General features: G+C 53.6%; 1 protein-coding gene across 2 annotated transcripts; it reads left to right on the forward strand.

The window, feature by feature from the left end:
• The first annotated feature begins 324 nt into the window (after positions 1 to 324).
• PHF19 (PHD finger protein 19) lies at positions 325 to 15,760 on the forward strand. Of its 2 annotated transcripts, XM_005879208.2 has the most exons (14): positions 325 to 634; positions 1,147 to 1,228; positions 3,566 to 3,661; positions 4,173 to 4,273; positions 4,724 to 4,872; positions 5,597 to 5,692; positions 6,426 to 6,494; positions 6,670 to 6,790; positions 8,609 to 8,676; positions 9,853 to 10,014; positions 10,595 to 10,682; positions 11,361 to 11,446; positions 11,838 to 11,933; positions 13,275 to 15,760. In XM_005879208.2, exons 1-14 carry the CDS (start codon positions 449 to 451, stop codon positions 13,615 to 13,617), a joined length of 1,743 nt encoding a protein of 580 aa, XP_005879270.1. In that variant the 5' UTR covers positions 325 to 448; the 3' UTR covers positions 13,618 to 15,760. The 2 variants fall into 2 exon arrangements, with proteins under 2 accessions (XP_005879270.1, XP_014405682.1); XM_014550196.1 differs by lacking the exons at positions 325 to 634; positions 1,147 to 1,228; positions 3,566 to 3,661 and having other exon boundaries at positions 4,728 to 4,872.
• The last annotated feature ends 944 nt before the right edge of the window (positions 15,761 to 16,704 follow it).

Raw genomic sequence — 16,704 nt, forward strand, 5'->3', positions numbered from 1 at the left:
TTAAAATGCCCTCAGCTGTCTGCCAACAGGCAATAATGTATGCAAATCTTTAGGTGTGGGGAAATGCACTTAGCAGCTAAGTTTTAGCTATTCCAGCAGCAGGTAATATGTATTCAGCCCTGCTGAATCCCCAAGTTCCATCAACCTTTTGATGAGACTTCTTGCATTTATGACATGCTGGAATTAGCTTCCGGCAGGGCTCACCTGATTATGAGCCATGGCTCAACCCTGGACCAGCCACTTTCCCTTGCCAAAGCCCAGTTTTCCTACCTGTACAATGGGAATAATAGTGTCTCCCTTGCAGGGTTGTCATGAAGATCCAGTGAGATAATAAATGCATCTGGCACATACCACACATCACATACATGGTGGTTCCCTTCCTTCTCCTGTCGCTGAAGCAAGGAGTAAAAAGCCTGTTCTCTTTCTCTTCCAGTAAGAGTGGAAACCGATGGAGAATCGAGCTCTGGACCCAGGGACTCGGGATTCCTATGGTGCCACCAGTCACCTCCCCAACAAGGGGGCCCTGGCAAAAGCCAAGAACAACTTCAAAGACCTGATGTCCAAGCTGACGGAGGGCCAATATGTGCTGTGCCGGTGGACAGATGGACTGTATTACCTTGGGAAGATCAAGAGGGTAAACCTTTTCTCCCCGGCCCCTGTTCCCAGGCTCAGCATCTCTCTGCTTATCCTATGGCCTAGGCTGGTGATGGAGGATGGAGGATTGCTGGGAAATTCCCTTCTTGCCCCTCATGCTCAAAAGCTGAATATGGAAGGAGCTTTTGCAGGTGCCATGCTTAGAGCTAATATCACCCAACCACTTCTTTAAAAAAGTGCCTTTCGAGCCTACAAAGCAAAATGGGATCAGGTTGGAGAGGATCACAGATGACCATCTGGCTTGTTCTGTTCTCAACATTCCCACCAAGTTGTCCCTCGGTCCCTGACTGTACAAGTCCAGTGGCTGGGCATGTACTACCTCCAGGAGCTGCCATCTACCTTCCCTCTGGCCCACCTCTACTTTCTGGAGCACAAGGAGGGGGTCACGTTAATCTCTGTGTCCTGTGGAGACAAAAATGGGAGAGGAAGACCATGTTCCATGGCTTTTCCCCAGCTACTTGCTCACATTGCTCCTTCCTCTCTGTGCCCCAGGTCAGCAGTTCAAAGCAGAGCTGCCTTGTGACTTTTGAAGATAATTCCAAATACTGGGTCCTGTGGAAGGACATACAGCATGGTGAGTATTCCTAAGGTTTCAGACACCCCTGCCCCACCCACCCTCTGTCCTCTCTCCTCCTCCACCTCTATTTTTTTCCTTCTCTTCTTCTGTCTCTTATTCCCGATATTTGACCTTGTCCATGAACCCCCAAGCGCCGCTGAGATGCCAATCAGATTATCAGTTGTACATTTTCATGGAAAGGCCTTTGATGACATTTGTCATCCCCTTGAGTGCCCATGCCTTATAAAGGAGGCCAGCAGCTGGAGAAAGTGGCTCGGGAGATGCTGGGAGCGGCGTGGGTCCCAGGCCTGCATCTGCCTCCTCGCTGCCCTTCATCTCCTGCTGCACAAAACTTGGAGTCTCTCTGGGCTAGGAACAGGGAGGGGCCCAGGCAATCAGAATTGTCATCTCTAGATGAGCACAGTGTCCCCTACCGGCATGTGAAGAAAACTAGTGGAGGCAGCTCTATCCATGGGGGAAAGAGCACGAAAGGAGAGATGGGCCAGGCAGGTGAAGATGGGCATGCCAGTGGAGCAGGGCCAGCTTGCACAGTTGAAAGGGAGCTGGGTTAAGTATCATCCCTGCCCTCAGAGAGTTGACGGTCTTAAATCGATGGCATTCTTGCCACTATTCTCCCTTCCCGTGTACATGACAGACATCACTAATTAGTCACAACACTCATATATTTTCAACATGGAGCTCCCAGCAGCCTGTCTGCCATTCATGCTCAAACAGGAGACTAGATGTGATGGTGGTGGGGTAGGAAGGCAGGCTTCAGGGTCAGATACTTCTTGACAGAGGTCTGGCTGTGCCATTTAATAGCTGCATATCCTTGGGCACGGGATATAATCTCTCTGACCCTCAGTCTCTTCTTAAAAAAAAAAAGGAGATGATGAAAGCACTGACCTCACAGAGTGGTTAAATGAGATAATCCACATAAAATGCTTATCCCAGAGTTATAGGGGGCAGTTTCTAAAGAATTTGTTACCATAAGAGATGATTTCAAGGAGCCTGCCAAGTAGGGGCCACAGAACCCAGGCAGTCAGTAGAGTTTCTAAATGATCTTTATCTCCAAGGTGGTGTGGCTAAGGCAGACTGATTCTCCAAGCCCCTCTCACCTCAATTTATTATATAAAGATCCAAAGCAATAAGGACCTCCTCTCCTTGTTACCCTCTTACTGAAAGCACAGGGAGCCAGCTGCTAAGGAAAGACGGTTCACTTTAGCAGACCATGAATAGGAGGCTCACCTGGGGAATCACTTGGCTCCCACCAGATACCTGCTCTTGGCGGGCAGGGCAGGACGGCAGCCCCTGGGGCTTCTCCCAAGGTGAGAGCACAAGGCTGAGCACATCATAGGTATTGATCCATCGCTTCACGAAGCCCAAGACTTACTGTAGAGACCCACAAAGTGTGCAGATACTGAGGAATAAGAGACAAGAGCATTTATTGAACTCAACAAACATGTATTGAACATGTGTCATACACCACACAGTGTATGAGGTCCTGGGGACACCTTGACGAACAGATACCATTTCAGTCTGTTAGTGGAAATAAGACAGAAACACACATCAACATGTATTAATGTATTCACTCAAACCGTTCACACATAAACACATGTTTCTTCTTCAATAGAAACAAAAAAAAATGCAAAGAAAAAAAAGAGATGGAGAGGGAAACTATAGTTTAAAAGCAATCGAACAAACTTAAAATTGTTATGACACTTATTTGAGACAATTGGAAATGTGAATACTAACGGAAGGTATTGATAAAAAGAACTTATTTTTAATTTTTAGGTGCAATGAAGATGCTGTCCTGGATTTTTTTAAAAAGAGAGTTTTAGTCTTTCAGAGATATATACTGAAATATTTATGGAAATAATTGGGTATCTGGGACTTGATGCAAAATAATAGCAGGAAGTGAGTGGGAATATTATCAAAACAAGATTGCCCATGAGTTCATAATTGTTAGTGAGAACACAGTTAAATTATAACATTTATAAACATTTTTAAAATTATTTAACGTAAGAAACTGCTTAACAAATCAAGTTAAATCAGGCAGGAGAGGCTGCATGATATGGTCAAAAGAACAAAGGATTTGATGTCAAACAGATAAGGGTTTGAATCCCACCTCTCCTGCTTACTAGCGGATCAAGGGACTTAACATCTCTGAGCCTCCATTTCCCCATTCTTAGAATGGAGTGATGACAACGGGCACCTCAGAGTGGTTGGGGAGAATCCGTGAGTTGGCATGTGGGGCCCGGTGCAAGGCCCAGCGCACAGAGGCTCAGCACCTGGAATGCGATTTTTAAACTCCCAATTCCCGCCAGCCAGACCCAGAGGGCTTCTCTTTTTCAGCTGGTGTTCCGGGGGAGGAGCCCAAGTGTAACATCTGCCTGGGGAAGACATCAGGGCCATTGAATGAGATCCTCATCTGTGGCAAGTGTGGCCTGGGTGAGTGTGATGAGCAGACGCTCAGAAGGCCCTCGCCTGTGACACCCCCCCCCCCCCCACACACACACACACTGGTCCCTGACAGGCAGTGCCTCAGGCTGCTGGGTCTTCAGCTGGCTTCCTGCTTCTCTTGGAGCTCCAGAGTGACAGGGGCCGGTCTCTGGGAGTGAGGTCCCAGGGAGGTGACCCTTGGAGAGAGCTGGGGCTTTGGAAAGTGAGATGAGTTATGAAATCTGGAGCCCCCCTGGGTGGAGAGCACAGGTGGGAGAGATGGGGCACAGAGGCTGAAGTCAGACTTTGGTGCCTCCCCCACTGGGGCCCAGGCAGTCTTTTAGTCGATGGCTTGGACACCAACTTGGCTTGCCTTGGTGAGAGCATGGCCAGCCAGTCCCCTGGCAGCTGGCAGGCACCCAGGTCTTGCTGCAGCCCTCCCCTGCCCTGCCGCCTTTGGGCTGACGGCCTGGGGCCACGGCTGCGTCCTTGTGGGCACCCACCACACTCCTCTGTCTAGGTTACCACCAGCAGTGCCACATCCCCATAGCAGGCAGTGCCGACCGGTCCCTGCTCACACCTTGGTTCTGCCGACGCTGCATCTTCGCGCTGGCTGTGCGGGTGAGCCCCTCATCCTTCAGTCCCTGCCTCTCCCCTCTCCAGTCACAAGTCCAGCGATTTTCTGAGCTCCGGCCTGACTCGGGGTCACAGAGCCAACGTTTTGGAGGCAGACGGCGCCTCTGCCACGCACTTGGCCAGGCTCCTTAGCCTTTCGGAGCCTCGGTTTCCTCAACTGTGAAATGGATGCGGGTTTGGTGTCAGGAGTAGGAGGCCCCCAATAAATGGAGCCTTACTGTTAACAGAGAAAACCATGTATGTGCCCACACTCACTAGTTATTATTGTTACTTTTATTGTGCTTATTACTATTAATGGCGATCTCCTGGGAAAGAGAGAGGATGGATTTCGGATTCTGGGGAAAAGCTCCTTGCGTCTGACTATGTTGGCGGATCTGCGGGTCCCCCTAGTGGGCATTTCCCTTGTGGCCCAACCGGCACCCTCATCTCCCGCAGAAAGGCGGCGCGGTGAAGAAGGGCGCCATCGCCAGGACGCTGCAGGCGGTGAAGATGGTGCTCTCCTACCAGCCCGAGGAACTCGAGTGGGACTCGCCCCACCGCACCAACCAGCAGCAATGCTACTGCTACTGCGGCGGGCCTGGAGAGTAAGGCTGCCGGGGCGCCCCCCTCCCCCCTCTGGCGGTGGCGGCCCGCCTGTGGGCAGACCAAGAGTGGGAGGTTGAGTATCTCTTCAGTGGGCTAAGCAATCTGCGGTGTAACCTAGACCCCAGGTGATTCTGATGATAGTGGTCCATGGACCACACCTGACAACATGTGAACAATGACTGTCATTGAGGGAATACCTTTCTGCTGTTAGCTTATATTCAGTGAGTAGTTGCTGAATGGCCATGATAGGGCAGATACAGTACCAGGCGAGAAACACCAGGCATAATGCTGCCCTGTTGGTTACAGGAGCCATTATTCTCCCATGAAGTCCCCTGAGCAAACTTGACCCTGTCGGTGGTATTTGGGAAGAAGTGTGTGGGGCGCAGTCCAGAGGTGGGGACTCCGGTGTGGCATGGTGGAAGGGTGCTTTGAAGTCAGGCAGGCCCGGATTTGAGTCACCACCCACCACTTGCTTTCTGAGTGACCCCGAGCAAGCCATTCATTCTCTGACTCATCTATAAAATGGGGATAGTGACCCATCCTGAGCCCAAATGAAAGCATATGCCCTGCTTACAGGACCTCCCCTGGCACAGCCTAGTGCTCGGTAACTGAGTTCCTTCCCCTACCCCAGTGGAGGGCAGGTTTCTGTTGGGAAAGGTTGCTGAGGCTTCTGTCTGGCTGGGGGTGCGGGCCCAGGTGACCCTGGCTCCTCGTGCTCTCCAGGTGGTACTTGCGGATGCTGCAGTGTTACCGGTGTCGGCAGTGGTTCCACGAGGCTTGCACCCAGTGCCTCAATGAGCCCATGATGTTTGGAGACCGGTAGGTGCTAATCTGATCTGGCTCAGCCTTGAGTGTGAGGTGGGGGGACAGGGAGAGCAGTAGCAACTCCTTCAGTCTACCTGCCAGGCTCTAGTTAAGTGAGGGAGGGGGGGTTTGTGGGGGGAAATCTTCGGTAGAGGAATATTCTGGACTACATCCTAGTTGCCATTGATTTGTGGGGGCTCTTAGACAAAGCCCTACCTTCTCTAAGCCCCGGTCTCTTTAAGTGTCTGGGGAGGGGGAGTGACACAGCCCAGCCCCATCCTGCCCAGAGGTTTGTAGGAACCACTGGGTGAATGGATGACTTGATCCAGCTTCTAACCAGTGGGGCTAAGCTCATGGGAGGCTTATGTGCATCAAACCAGATATGTGTGCCGGGGTGATTGTGTGTGTGTGTGTGTGTGTGTGTGTGTGTGTGTGTGTGTGTCTCAGAGGGGAAGAGTGTGACCACTGCAGCCCAGCCTAGCTCGACCCCCTCTCTCTGAACTCAGCCACACTCCAGGGCAGTAACACTGGGGAAAGGGGTTGAGGTAGGGGTTAGAGGGGCGTAGGGGAGTATTTCTGGGTCTCTGTCCTGCCCTGTCCGTACCCCTGCCCCCCTGGGCCTCCAGCCCTAGGAATGAGAACAAGCTGACTATGGGAAGGTAGTGGGAGGTGAGGGGGTGAGGGCGCTCGATTAGGGTGGGGTGTCAGAGCCTCGCCCACCACAGGCCCCCTCTCCACCCGCCCACAGGTTCTATCTGTTCTTCTGCTCCGTGTGTAACCAGGGCCCAGAATACATTGAGAGGCTACCCCTGCGATGGTGAGAGGATGGGGCTTGGCCCAGGCACCCCCTGTCCCTCCCAGCTCCTCCCCTCCCCTCTTCCTCCAGGAACAATTCCATTTCCAACCACCAGGCCCCAGCTTTGCCCCTGTCCTTGAGCCCTGACCTTGGCCTGCTGCCTCACCCCAGCCCCACCTCCTTGCCCCCTGCCCAGGGTGGATGTAGTTCACCTGGCCCTCTACAACCTGGGGGTGCAGAGCAAGAAGAAGTACTTTGACTTTGAGGAGATTCTGGCCTTTGTCAACCACCACTGGGAGCTCCTGCAGCTCGGCAAGGTAGGCAGGACGGGGGACGGCAGAATGGCAGGAGCCCATTCCACAGTGGGGTTACACGGTTCCGAGAGGTTTCCCAGGGTCACACAGTGCAGGCTGGGATCCAGGTCTCAGCGCTCGCTCCTAAACTGCTGGCTGGGATTAAGACCCAGAGCCTTTGAGCTGCTGTATCCCTGAGTCCACACCTCTGAGCCTGTGCCTTGTAAGGGGCTTCCTGACTGAGATTTTGACAGGGGGCAGGTTAGGACCTCACAGACTTAGCTGCAGAGAGCAAGGGATCAAGACTGGCTGAAGCAGGACAGAGCTGTTTGACCCACTCCAGATTACCTGGCTAGGATGGAAAGTGAAGTGGGCCTGCCCCCTGCTGGTCCTACTATGAATAGCAGAAGTGGCATCACCGTAGTTTCTGGATGTCAGAGGTGGAGAGTGACTTGTCTAGCCCCGTGGTCGGCAAACCGCGGCTCGAGAGCCACATGCGGCTCTTTGGCCCCTTGAGTGTGGTTCTTCCCAAGCCTTAGGAGTACCCTAATTAAGTTAATAACAGTGTACCTACCTATATAGTTTAAGTTTAAAAAATCTGGCTCTCAAAAGAATTTCAGTCCTTGTACTGTTGATATTTGGCTCTGTTGACTAATGAGTTTGCCGACCACTGGAGGGCATTTGGAGCTGAGCCAAACTGCAGCCAGGGCCTCCCCAGCCACTTCCACTTTCACCCTTAGAATCCGCTCCACCACATGCAGAGTGAGGCATCTTCTCTCCTGACTGCCCCAAACCTTTCTTTGATGAGACAAGGATTTTTTTTAAAAACTTTTTAAAAAAGATTTTCATATAACATCTTCATTTACAGTGATAATTTATAAAAGACATAAATATTATAAAGCCCTAAAATATAGGTAGAACTGGTATATTTTTAAAACAACATTTTTTTGCTGATTTACAAAAAAAAATCATACATGCTTCTAGTAAAACAATTTTAAAGTATCAAAAAGCATAAGGAGTATGCTTGTTAAAAAAGCCACCCAAGTCCTGACCGGTTTGCTCAGTGGATAGAGCGTCGGCCTGCAGACTGAAGGGTCCCAGGTTCGATTCCCGTCAAGGGCATGTACCTTGGTCGTGGGCACATCCCCAGTGGGAGGTGTGCAGGAAGCAGCTGATCGATGTTTCTCTCTCATCGATGTTTCTGGCTCTCTTCCCTCTCCCTTCCTCTCTGAAAAAAAAACCAATAAAATAAAAAAAATTTTTTTTAAAGCCACCCAACTTCCCACATCACACAACCCAGAAACAACTGCTGTTAACACTTTTCCTTCCATCCTCTCTTCTCTGTGTACTTTTTCTTTTTATTACATGGTTTAGGTCACACAGTATTTTAAACACCCTTTTTCAGTTTTCATTATATTATAAATACCTTTTCATATCATGAAAGAGCTTCAGAAACATTTTAAAGGCGGCATTGATTCCCATCGTAGTTTTCCTGTTTCCTTCCCATTGGCCCAGCATTGGGAACATGCTGCTGCAAACATATTGTACAGAAAGCTTTGTCTGTGTTTCATATTATGTCCGTATGATAGAGTCATGGAGTGGCGTCATGGGTCAAGGGCATGGACACCTTTAAAGCTCTTTATATATTTAGGACAGGAGTCACTCTCCCGTTACAGATGGGAACTGAGCTCAGGTGAAAAGACTTGTCTGGGGTCATGCAATAAGTCACTGGTTCTCACCTGGAGGACTCAGGAGACTGGGGTGGGGGGAGGTGTCGGGTGGAGGCCTCCCCAGATGTCATATGCCAGGGTCTGACTGTCCTGCTGGCCTGCTCCCCCTTAGCTCACCAGCACCCCCGTGACGGACCGAGGACCGCATCTCCTCAATGCGCTGAACAGTTACAAAAGCCGGTGCGTGCAGGGAAGGGAGTGCCGTGGGGCCCCCTCCAGGTGGGATTTCAGTCTAAAGGTCTTTCCTACCTCGTAGCCTTTGCTCAAGCTTGCTCCCTGCCTGGGGCTCCTGCCCCTTCTCTTTGACTGTATAAATCCTACCTGTCCTTCAAGATCCCGGGAGACACCCACCTCCTCTGTGACGCTTCCCCTGACCCCTCCAGCAGCGTGACACATTCTTGTCTGGGGGCTGCAGCCCTGATCTGAGGGCCCCTCCTGCCCTAGCCATCTAGTTCTGGGCCAGGCTCTGAGGGATTGACTCACCATCTCTCAGGTGAGTCAGTGGCTTCCCAGCCAGACTTTCGAGTTCTTCTCAGAACCCACAGCTGCCACGCCCCTCGCTACCACCACAGGGAATGGCCAGGCTCCTTAGCACAGCATTCACGGCCCCTATGAGACCCTGCCGTGCCTCCTGCCTCTGGCCCTTTGCCTTGTTTATTCTGGATGTCAGCCATTCTGAAACCTTTGCTTTTGCTCCCGTTCTTCTCTTTCATTCATTTGTTCCATCAACAACTATTTTATTGAACTGCTGCTCTGTGTCAGCCCTGTGTAGGCGTGAGGACACAGTGAGGATAAGCCCTGGTCCCTGCTTCCATCCGCGGCTCTCAGACTTACCCACTCTCTCTCCCACCTTCGCATGGTTTGGGGCCCAGACACAGCCCTACTCTGCGTCCATGAGGCTCCTGTCCTTCCGGGGACAGTCTCCTGAGCGTAGGGCTGCGACTGAGCCTCCTCTGCAGCCTCAGAGCAGAGGGTGTCGGAAAGGTGAGGGCAGTGCCTGGAGGTGCTTCCAGTCTCCTTGTGGAGAGCAGAGAGCAGAATGGGGCTCTACTCGGGGCTGCAGGAGGCCTTCCTAAGGGAGGTGGCTGTGGGGCTGGTTGAGGCAGAGAAGAAACAGGAGAGGAGGAGCAAGAGCCACCACAGGCAGTGGAAGAACAGGAACCACCGGCCACATCCTCAGCCTCCGCCTGGGACTCCTGATCCCACAGGCTTTCAGGAATCGGCCTCTCCTCGGGCCACTCTGTATTTTAGCTCTGGGTCCAGGGAAGTGAAGAGAGTAGTTTTAACGCTTGACTGCTCCCCAGGAGAATGGACCCGACAGACTCCAGAGCTTTCTCCTCCCCTACCCACCTCTAGGTTCCTCTGCGGCAAGGAGATCAAGAAGAAGAAGTGCATCTTCCGCCTGCGCATCCGTGTCCCGCCCAACCCGCCAGGGAAGCTGCTGCCTGACAAGGGCCTGGTGCCCACTGAGTACGGCACCTCCTCTGAGCTGCGTAAGAGAGGAAAGAGCAAGCCTGGGTCAGTGCCCGGAGACCCAGGGACTAGGGCTGCAGCCAGACTCTGGATCCCAGCTCCCAGCCCCAGCGACACGCCATTTGATGGGTCCAGAGTGTGTGCTAGAGTCCGGGCAGGCAGGGAGGACCTACACCTGCTGGCCCGCTGGAGGCACCCCAGTCTGGCTGAGCCAGGGCTGATCCCACATGGGGACTCCTTCTGACTCAGTCCCTTATGGACTGGCTTGGAGGAAAAGCCAGATCCGGGCACCCAATCTTGCTGGATGGGGGCTTAGGCTGAGAAATCAGTGTGAGGGGTCCCTGGCCTTCCTGGTGGAGCTGAGCCCCTCCTCCTGGGCGAGGGCGGCAGAGTATCCGGATGCATGTGCCTGAGAAGGCACCTTCTCTCTTCTGCCCATCATGCCTCCTCCATCCCCTCCCGCCCTGCTGCCCCTTTCCCCCTTCCTCCCCAAGTCTCCTGGTGAAGGTGGCCGTCCCACCCCCACGGCTGTGGCCCAGCCCTGCCCCTGCCACTCCTCCCTCTGGCAACCTCAGGGGCCTGCAGGCTCTGAAGTGGCCACCCTCTCCCTTTTCTGTCTCCACAGTCTGTTGCCTCACGAATTCCAGCAGCAGAAAAGGCGAGTTTATAGAAGAAAAAGATCAAAGTTTTTGCTGGAAGATGCTATTCCCAGTGTTAGTTTCTCATTTTCTTACTCTACTTTCACACGCAGGGTCAGCACATGTTGGGGTTTTTGTGCAGGAAGTGAGTCCCCAGGGGACTGTACCAGGTCCCTTAAGCTCCTATCACAGCTAAACAAGGAAGAGCCAGGCTCTGCAAGGCCAGTCCTTTATCTCCCCAAGTTCTTTCCAGAGCCTGAGGCGGGGGGCAAGGGTGGGTAATATCCTGTTCCCTCTGTCCAGGCGGGGAAACTGAGGGCCAGGGGAGGGCGGTGACTTTCCTGAGGTCACAGCTCAGGTAGCAGCAGAGCCCAGCCTGCACCCAGGCTCCAGGGCTCGCTTCCCCTTTCAGCTGCCCACCCGGGGATGCAGTGTTAGCAGCGCCTCCAGCTCTTCACGCTCACACCGCCGTCCCATTCTATCTTCCCACACCTCAGAGCGAACACACCAGGGCTCACTGTCCACTTTTGCAGCTGAGACACTGAGACCCAGACATGGGAAGGTCATGCAGGCAGCTAGAGATGGAGCCAGGACTGGGTGACCTGCTCCCTAGTCAGGCAGGTCTGGGAATAAGAGGAAGCGAGTCTTACCCTGGGAGGGTCCAGCCCTCAGAAGCTTGGCTGCACCAGCGGGCAGCTGTGTGGCCTGAGGCTCACTGCCCCCTCGCCCCTGCTCCTTCCTCTGTGTCCACAGAGCGACTTTACCTCGGCCTGGAGCACCAACCACCACCTGGCCAGCATATTTGACTTTTCGCTGGATGAAATTCAGAGTTTAAAGAGGTAACAGTGAGGGAGCCACCTCCACACCCCAGCAGCGAAGGCATCCTCTGGAAAGTGCAGAAAGCCTTTTGAGGGAGCGGGAGCTCTCCTAAAAGGGGAGGGTGGCCAGGGAAGGCTTTCTTGACTCCTTGGACTTTGAAGTCTGGAAGGGGAGGACATGGACAGGCAGAGAGGAGGCCCATGTGTGTGCACATGTCTGTCTAACTTCAATCCAGACTCTTGGGTATGGAGTACTCTAATCTATAACTGCCATCCGACTGCAGGCGTGATGACAGCAATGGGAACGTGGGCCCCTGCTGGGAGGTCAGAGGGGCCCAGAGACGACTGGAGAGGTGGGGGGGGGGGGCAGTGCTGAGAGCCTACGGCAGGCTCACCCTCTCCTCCCTCTCAGTGCCAGCTCAGGCCAGACCTTCTTCTCAGACTTGGACTCCACGGATGCCGCCAGCACCTCTGGCTCCGCCTCCACCAGCCTCTCCTATGACTCTAGGTAAGCTTCCTGGCAGCCTGGACTCCCATTCCGACCGCCCCGCCCCCCGCCTCCACCTCCCACTTCTTGCCATGTGGCTCATTCTGTGCGTCTGAGGGACCTGGCCTTCTGCAGCTGTGAGCCTGGGTCTGAGACCCTCTGGCTGAGTGGGCTTCCAGGTGGCTCCACTTTGATTGCTGGGTGGCATTTCTCTCTGGGTGGTTCCAGCTCAGGGCCATTTGACCAGAGGTTCTTTCTCTGGGGCTCTTGGCCTCTGCACGCCAGGAGGTTGCATGTCTGTGCCTCTGACCGCAAGGTCCCGACCCTAGTTCTGTGTTCCAGTCTCTGAGGAAAGGAGCCGTGGATTTGGAAACCTGGTGGAGAGGAGAATGACATTCTGCAGGGTGTGGGGTCTGGGAGGGGGACAGAAACCCCAGAGGCTTGGCTGAGGGGCCAGCCTGGTTGGCAATAGCCGTCCTCAGCGGCATAGGGAGGGTGAGCTTCTGAACTCAGGGCTCCTTTAGCTCTATTTTGGGGTCCCAGAGGCCCATGCAAAGTAGAATTATGTATCTTGGGAGTTTTTCTCTTGTCTAGGTGTCTTTTTCTGCTGTTGCCTCTGTATTTTTACTTCTTTTTTTAAATTATTAATAAGGGAGGAAGGGAGAGGGAGAGAGAGAGAAACATCAATGATGAGAGAATCATTGACTGCCTCCTGCATGTTCCTCACTGGGGATCGAGCCTGCAATCTGGGCATGTGCCCTTGACCGGAATCGAACCCAGAACCTTTCAGTCCGCAGGCCAGTGCTCTATCCACTGAGCAGAAACGGCTAGCGCTTCACTTATTTCTTCCTGTTTCTTCTCACTAGCCCTTTGGCTCTTTCTGTTTCAAGCGTCTGAATGTGCCTCTTCTTGTACAGCCACTTCTCTACCAAGTCTGCCTCTTGCTGCCCATGTGTGTGCACATGTCTGTCTGACTCTTGGATATGGGGTCTAACTCTGACCCATAACTGCCATCCGGCCCCATTTGACTTGTCTAGCCCAGACGAGGGACAAGGCAGTGTAAGCGGGGCCTCCGCACAGCCTGACGTCAGGAGGCACAGAGGATGGAGCCCCGGCCCTGTGCAGGGCTGGTTTCCTAAATATAGAGCAGGACACACCGAGGTCTGAATCCTGGCTCCATCTCTGCCCGGCTGGTGGCTTCTCCCCTGGAACCTGTTTCCCTCCCGTGGGGCTGTTGTGAGGATCCAGTGGACTGATCCACGCCGGGGGGTGGGGGGGCCCAGGGCCTGTGCTCAGGGGAGTGCTCAGGGGAAGGCCTGTGAGTATTCCCCCTCATTCCCCTCTTCTGCTCCCCCCACCCAGACGGACAGTGGGCAGCCGGAAGAGGAAGCTGGCAGCCACAGCCTACACGCCACTGCGGGCAAAGCGGCGGGCAGCCGAGCTGAGTGGACGCTGCCCCTCGGACAGCGGGGCCGAGGGGGCTTCGGGCCCCGAGAGGGCAGACGAAAGCATTGACAGCCACACGTTTGAGAGCATCAGTGAGGACGACTCATCCCTGTCCCACCTCAAGTCATCCATCACTAACTACTTTGGTGCGGCTGGGCGGTTGGCCTGTGGGGAGAAGTACCAGGTGCTGGCTCGGAGGGTCACGCCCGAGGGCAAGGTTCAGTACCTGGTGGAGTGGGAAGGGACCACCCCTTACTGACTAGCCCACAGGGGGTGCCAGGAGCCCTGGAAGCAAAGAGACGGTGGAAGCCGCAGGCTCCCAGGTTCTCTTCAGGGAGGGGACGGGGAGGGAAGCAAGACAGAGCTGCAGGTGCCTGGCCCAGGCCCTCCTGTGCCTCCGCTCTGCCGTTCTGCCTCGGGCCTCAGGCTCATCACCCCTTTGCCCGTGTCTCTGAGGTCGCAGTGTCCCCGCACACTCTGCACTCCTTCAGACTGTTCACCTGTTCCTTCCAATGTGGGTCGCCCTGGCTCTGGGATGCTTTTTCCTGAAGCCTGAATCTGTCTTTGTCCCCGATTTTGTGTCACTTACCTCTCTCTCCCCTTTTGGGGGTGTGTGTTTAGACACCTACACATGCATGCTGTCCCTTGTGTAACTACACACACGAGCCCAGATAAGGGCAGAACAAGAACCGCTGAGAAAGTGGGTGATGGTGGGAGCTTTTCTCTCCCACTTTCCTGCCCCGCCCCCGTCCCTCCCGATCCTTGGAAATGGTGGTGAGGATAGGAGGCTTCTGAGAGCCTGTGAGGCAGAGACCGGCCTCTTCACTCCTCAGGCCTTGAGAGTCCAGTGTCTCTGCCTCAGAGGCACCAGCACCAGAGCCCTATGAAGGCTCGGAGGGAAGGCTAAGGTGTCAGCTTCCGGGGTCCCAGTTTCCTTTCCTTGGCTACACTGCCTCTTGGTGACCATGGAGTGGGCCTGGCCTTGCTGGAATAGGGGTGGCCTTGAAAACCTGAGACGGGGAAGGGGAGTGGGAGGAAAGGAAGGCATGTCCTGCTAAACCTCCCACTGTTTCTGACGCCTCCCACTCCAGACCACCACACACGCAGCTCAGTACACATTCACTCACACATAAGCTTCCATCCACATGTGCTCTCACCCTCCAGGCACACACACACACACTCTCACACTCCCCTCTAGTGACAGCCTGGCTCCTGCCTTTGGCTCTCCCTTGGCCCTCTTCCAGGGACCATGTGCTGCAACTAAATGTGAAAGTACAGCTCCTGCCCCTTCTTTCAGCCCGTGACCCAGCTCTGACCCCATTGGGAAGCACAGGGGACTTACCCCCTGGCTCCTCTGCTGTATCCCTTGCCCCCCCACCCTGAACTGACAATCACTTTCTGGGACAGGTTGGGAGTTTTAAAGGGCCTGTGTCATTCAGTCCCCTCAAAGAGAAGCCCTTGTCAGCGGGAGATAAAAAGAATTCTTAGAACCAACATTAAAACTCATACCAATCTGGAGGGAAACCAAAAATGGGAGGGGACCCCTCATTTTTGCTGCTTCCAGAAATATTAGAAACTGACTCACTTGATTGAAAAATGGAACAACGTGCCTTGCCTCGGGGTGGGGGCCGTGCACCAGATGGGGACCGGACCTGCCAACTGCTGCATGGCCTTCAGCTTGGCTGGGCTTTGCAGGCTGCCAGCTGCTAAGCTAAGGTGGATGAACCGTGAGGGGATGGTTTTTCCATTCTAGGCTGACCCCCTCCCCACCTGTGAGCCTCCAGGGGTCCCTTGGATAGTTCAGATGCCCCTTGCCTTAAGCCTCAGCTTCGACAGTGCCTTTTTGATGGGACCTCACTTCCCCTAGCTTCCCTGGTGTGGACCAGACGGGTGGTCTGGAGGTGGTTTCCCTGGTGTGGATTAGACAGGGATGATCTGAGGTTGGGCCCGGGTCTCCCTTCTCAGCCCCATAGCTGCTGCCACCAAAACCCCAAACTGGGGGTAGGTGGAAGGGGAGCTGAGAAGGCAGCACCCTGCTCGATCTGTGGCTTCCTGCCTGGCTTCAGAGAGCATAGCAACCTCCCAGGCCTGCTCTCCAGGCTTCTGAGAAAGCACAGGACGAGCCAGGCCTGTCACAGATGCACCGTCTCTACTTGAGCTCCAGAGAGGCTCTGAGCTGAAGAGGAAAAGGAGGGGAAGGGTATCTTCCCCACTTGGGAAGTCAGTATAAAGCCTCGCAAGGTTGTGCTGACTCCGTGCCCCAGCCTTTCATTCGTGCCAGATCATAGCTGCATTACTGCCAACTGACCTTATGATAATCCTGTGCACCTTCTAAAGATTTATGGTTTTGAATTGCTGCTTTTAATAACATGTTATATTAAAGTTCTAATTAATGTGTCTGACTTACCATTTGAAAGCTCCCTTTGAGAAGTCGCCTATCTCCCCCAGTGAACTATCAGCAGTTGGGTAGCAGGAGGAATTGGCTCTGGTTTCTGGTCTTGGTTCCCTGGAGATGGAGGAATGGTGGGACCCACCCTCTCCCTGGCCACCCTGCCACTCCTGCCACTGCCTACGAATGCTCTCAGCAGTATCCTCACCCTTACCACCAAGAGGATGTGGGACCTTTTTTCTACTGTGAGTATCTGACCACTGGGGGAAAAAGACATTAGCTGAGGGCAACAGAGAAGTAAAGGATGGGAAGTGAACTCAGAAGTTGCCCCTATTAAAATACGTAAGTACAGGCACTATAAGCTATTCCGTGCACACAAGCCTAGCGATGCAGAGTGAGTTCTGGGCGTGGCTCTGCTGGTTTGAACCTGCACCACTTTGGTCTGAGTCCTTTGCTTCAGTTCCTCTCCCTTTCCATGGCAGAGCTAATCCCTGCTGGATTCAGTTCCCTGGTGTCGAGAGGGAATCCTTTCACATATAAATATGATGGGTTATTACTTTAAAAAACTCTACATTTGGGGAAGTTTGGAGAGAGAAAAAATCAGCTATAGGGAGGTGACGACCAAGGATCTAACTGAATTCTGTAGTTTCAGGGGTAAAGTGTAGCCTGTTAATTCCCGTAAGTGTTCACATCTGCCCTTAAAAATCTTCGTTAACTATGGCTTCCACTTTTATCTACCATCCTTTCGCTTTCAACCTTTGAACTGCCTTGGGACAAAACCACAGTTGGAGCTGGGGTGTTGTGGGGGATGTAGGGATTGTTCTTTGAGCTGACATTGATGGAATGGAAAGATGGTGAATGGCACAGGTGTCAAGAGCCCTGGCTTCTAGTTCGAGTTCTACAGTAAGCAGCTAAATAGACCCTCCTGGGAACAGTGGTCCTCCCCAAGCTGGAGAG

Source organism: Myotis brandtii, unplaced genomic scaffold (assembly GCF_000412655.1).
Source record: "Myotis brandtii unplaced genomic scaffold, ASM41265v1 scaffold589, whole genome shotgun sequence".
Lineage (NCBI taxonomy): Eukaryota > Metazoa > Chordata > Mammalia > Chiroptera > Vespertilionidae > Myotis > Myotis brandtii.

What these genes read in the sequence shown, in the direction of transcription:
- PHF19 (XM_005879208.2), top strand. Translation starts at nt 449, where the DNA reads ATGGAGAATCGAGCTCTGGACCCAGGGACTCGGGATTCCTATGGTGCC. An exon ending in CTGAACAGTTACAAAAGCCG is followed by an intron (nt 8,677 to 9,852) that starts GTGCGTGCAGGG and finishes ACCCACCTCTAG; the next exon opens with GTTCCTCTGCGGCAAGGAGA. An exon ending in GAAATTCAGAGTTTAAAGAG is followed by an intron (nt 11,447 to 11,837) that starts GTAACAGTGAGG and finishes CCTCCCTCTCAG; the next exon opens with TGCCAGCTCAGGCCAGACCT.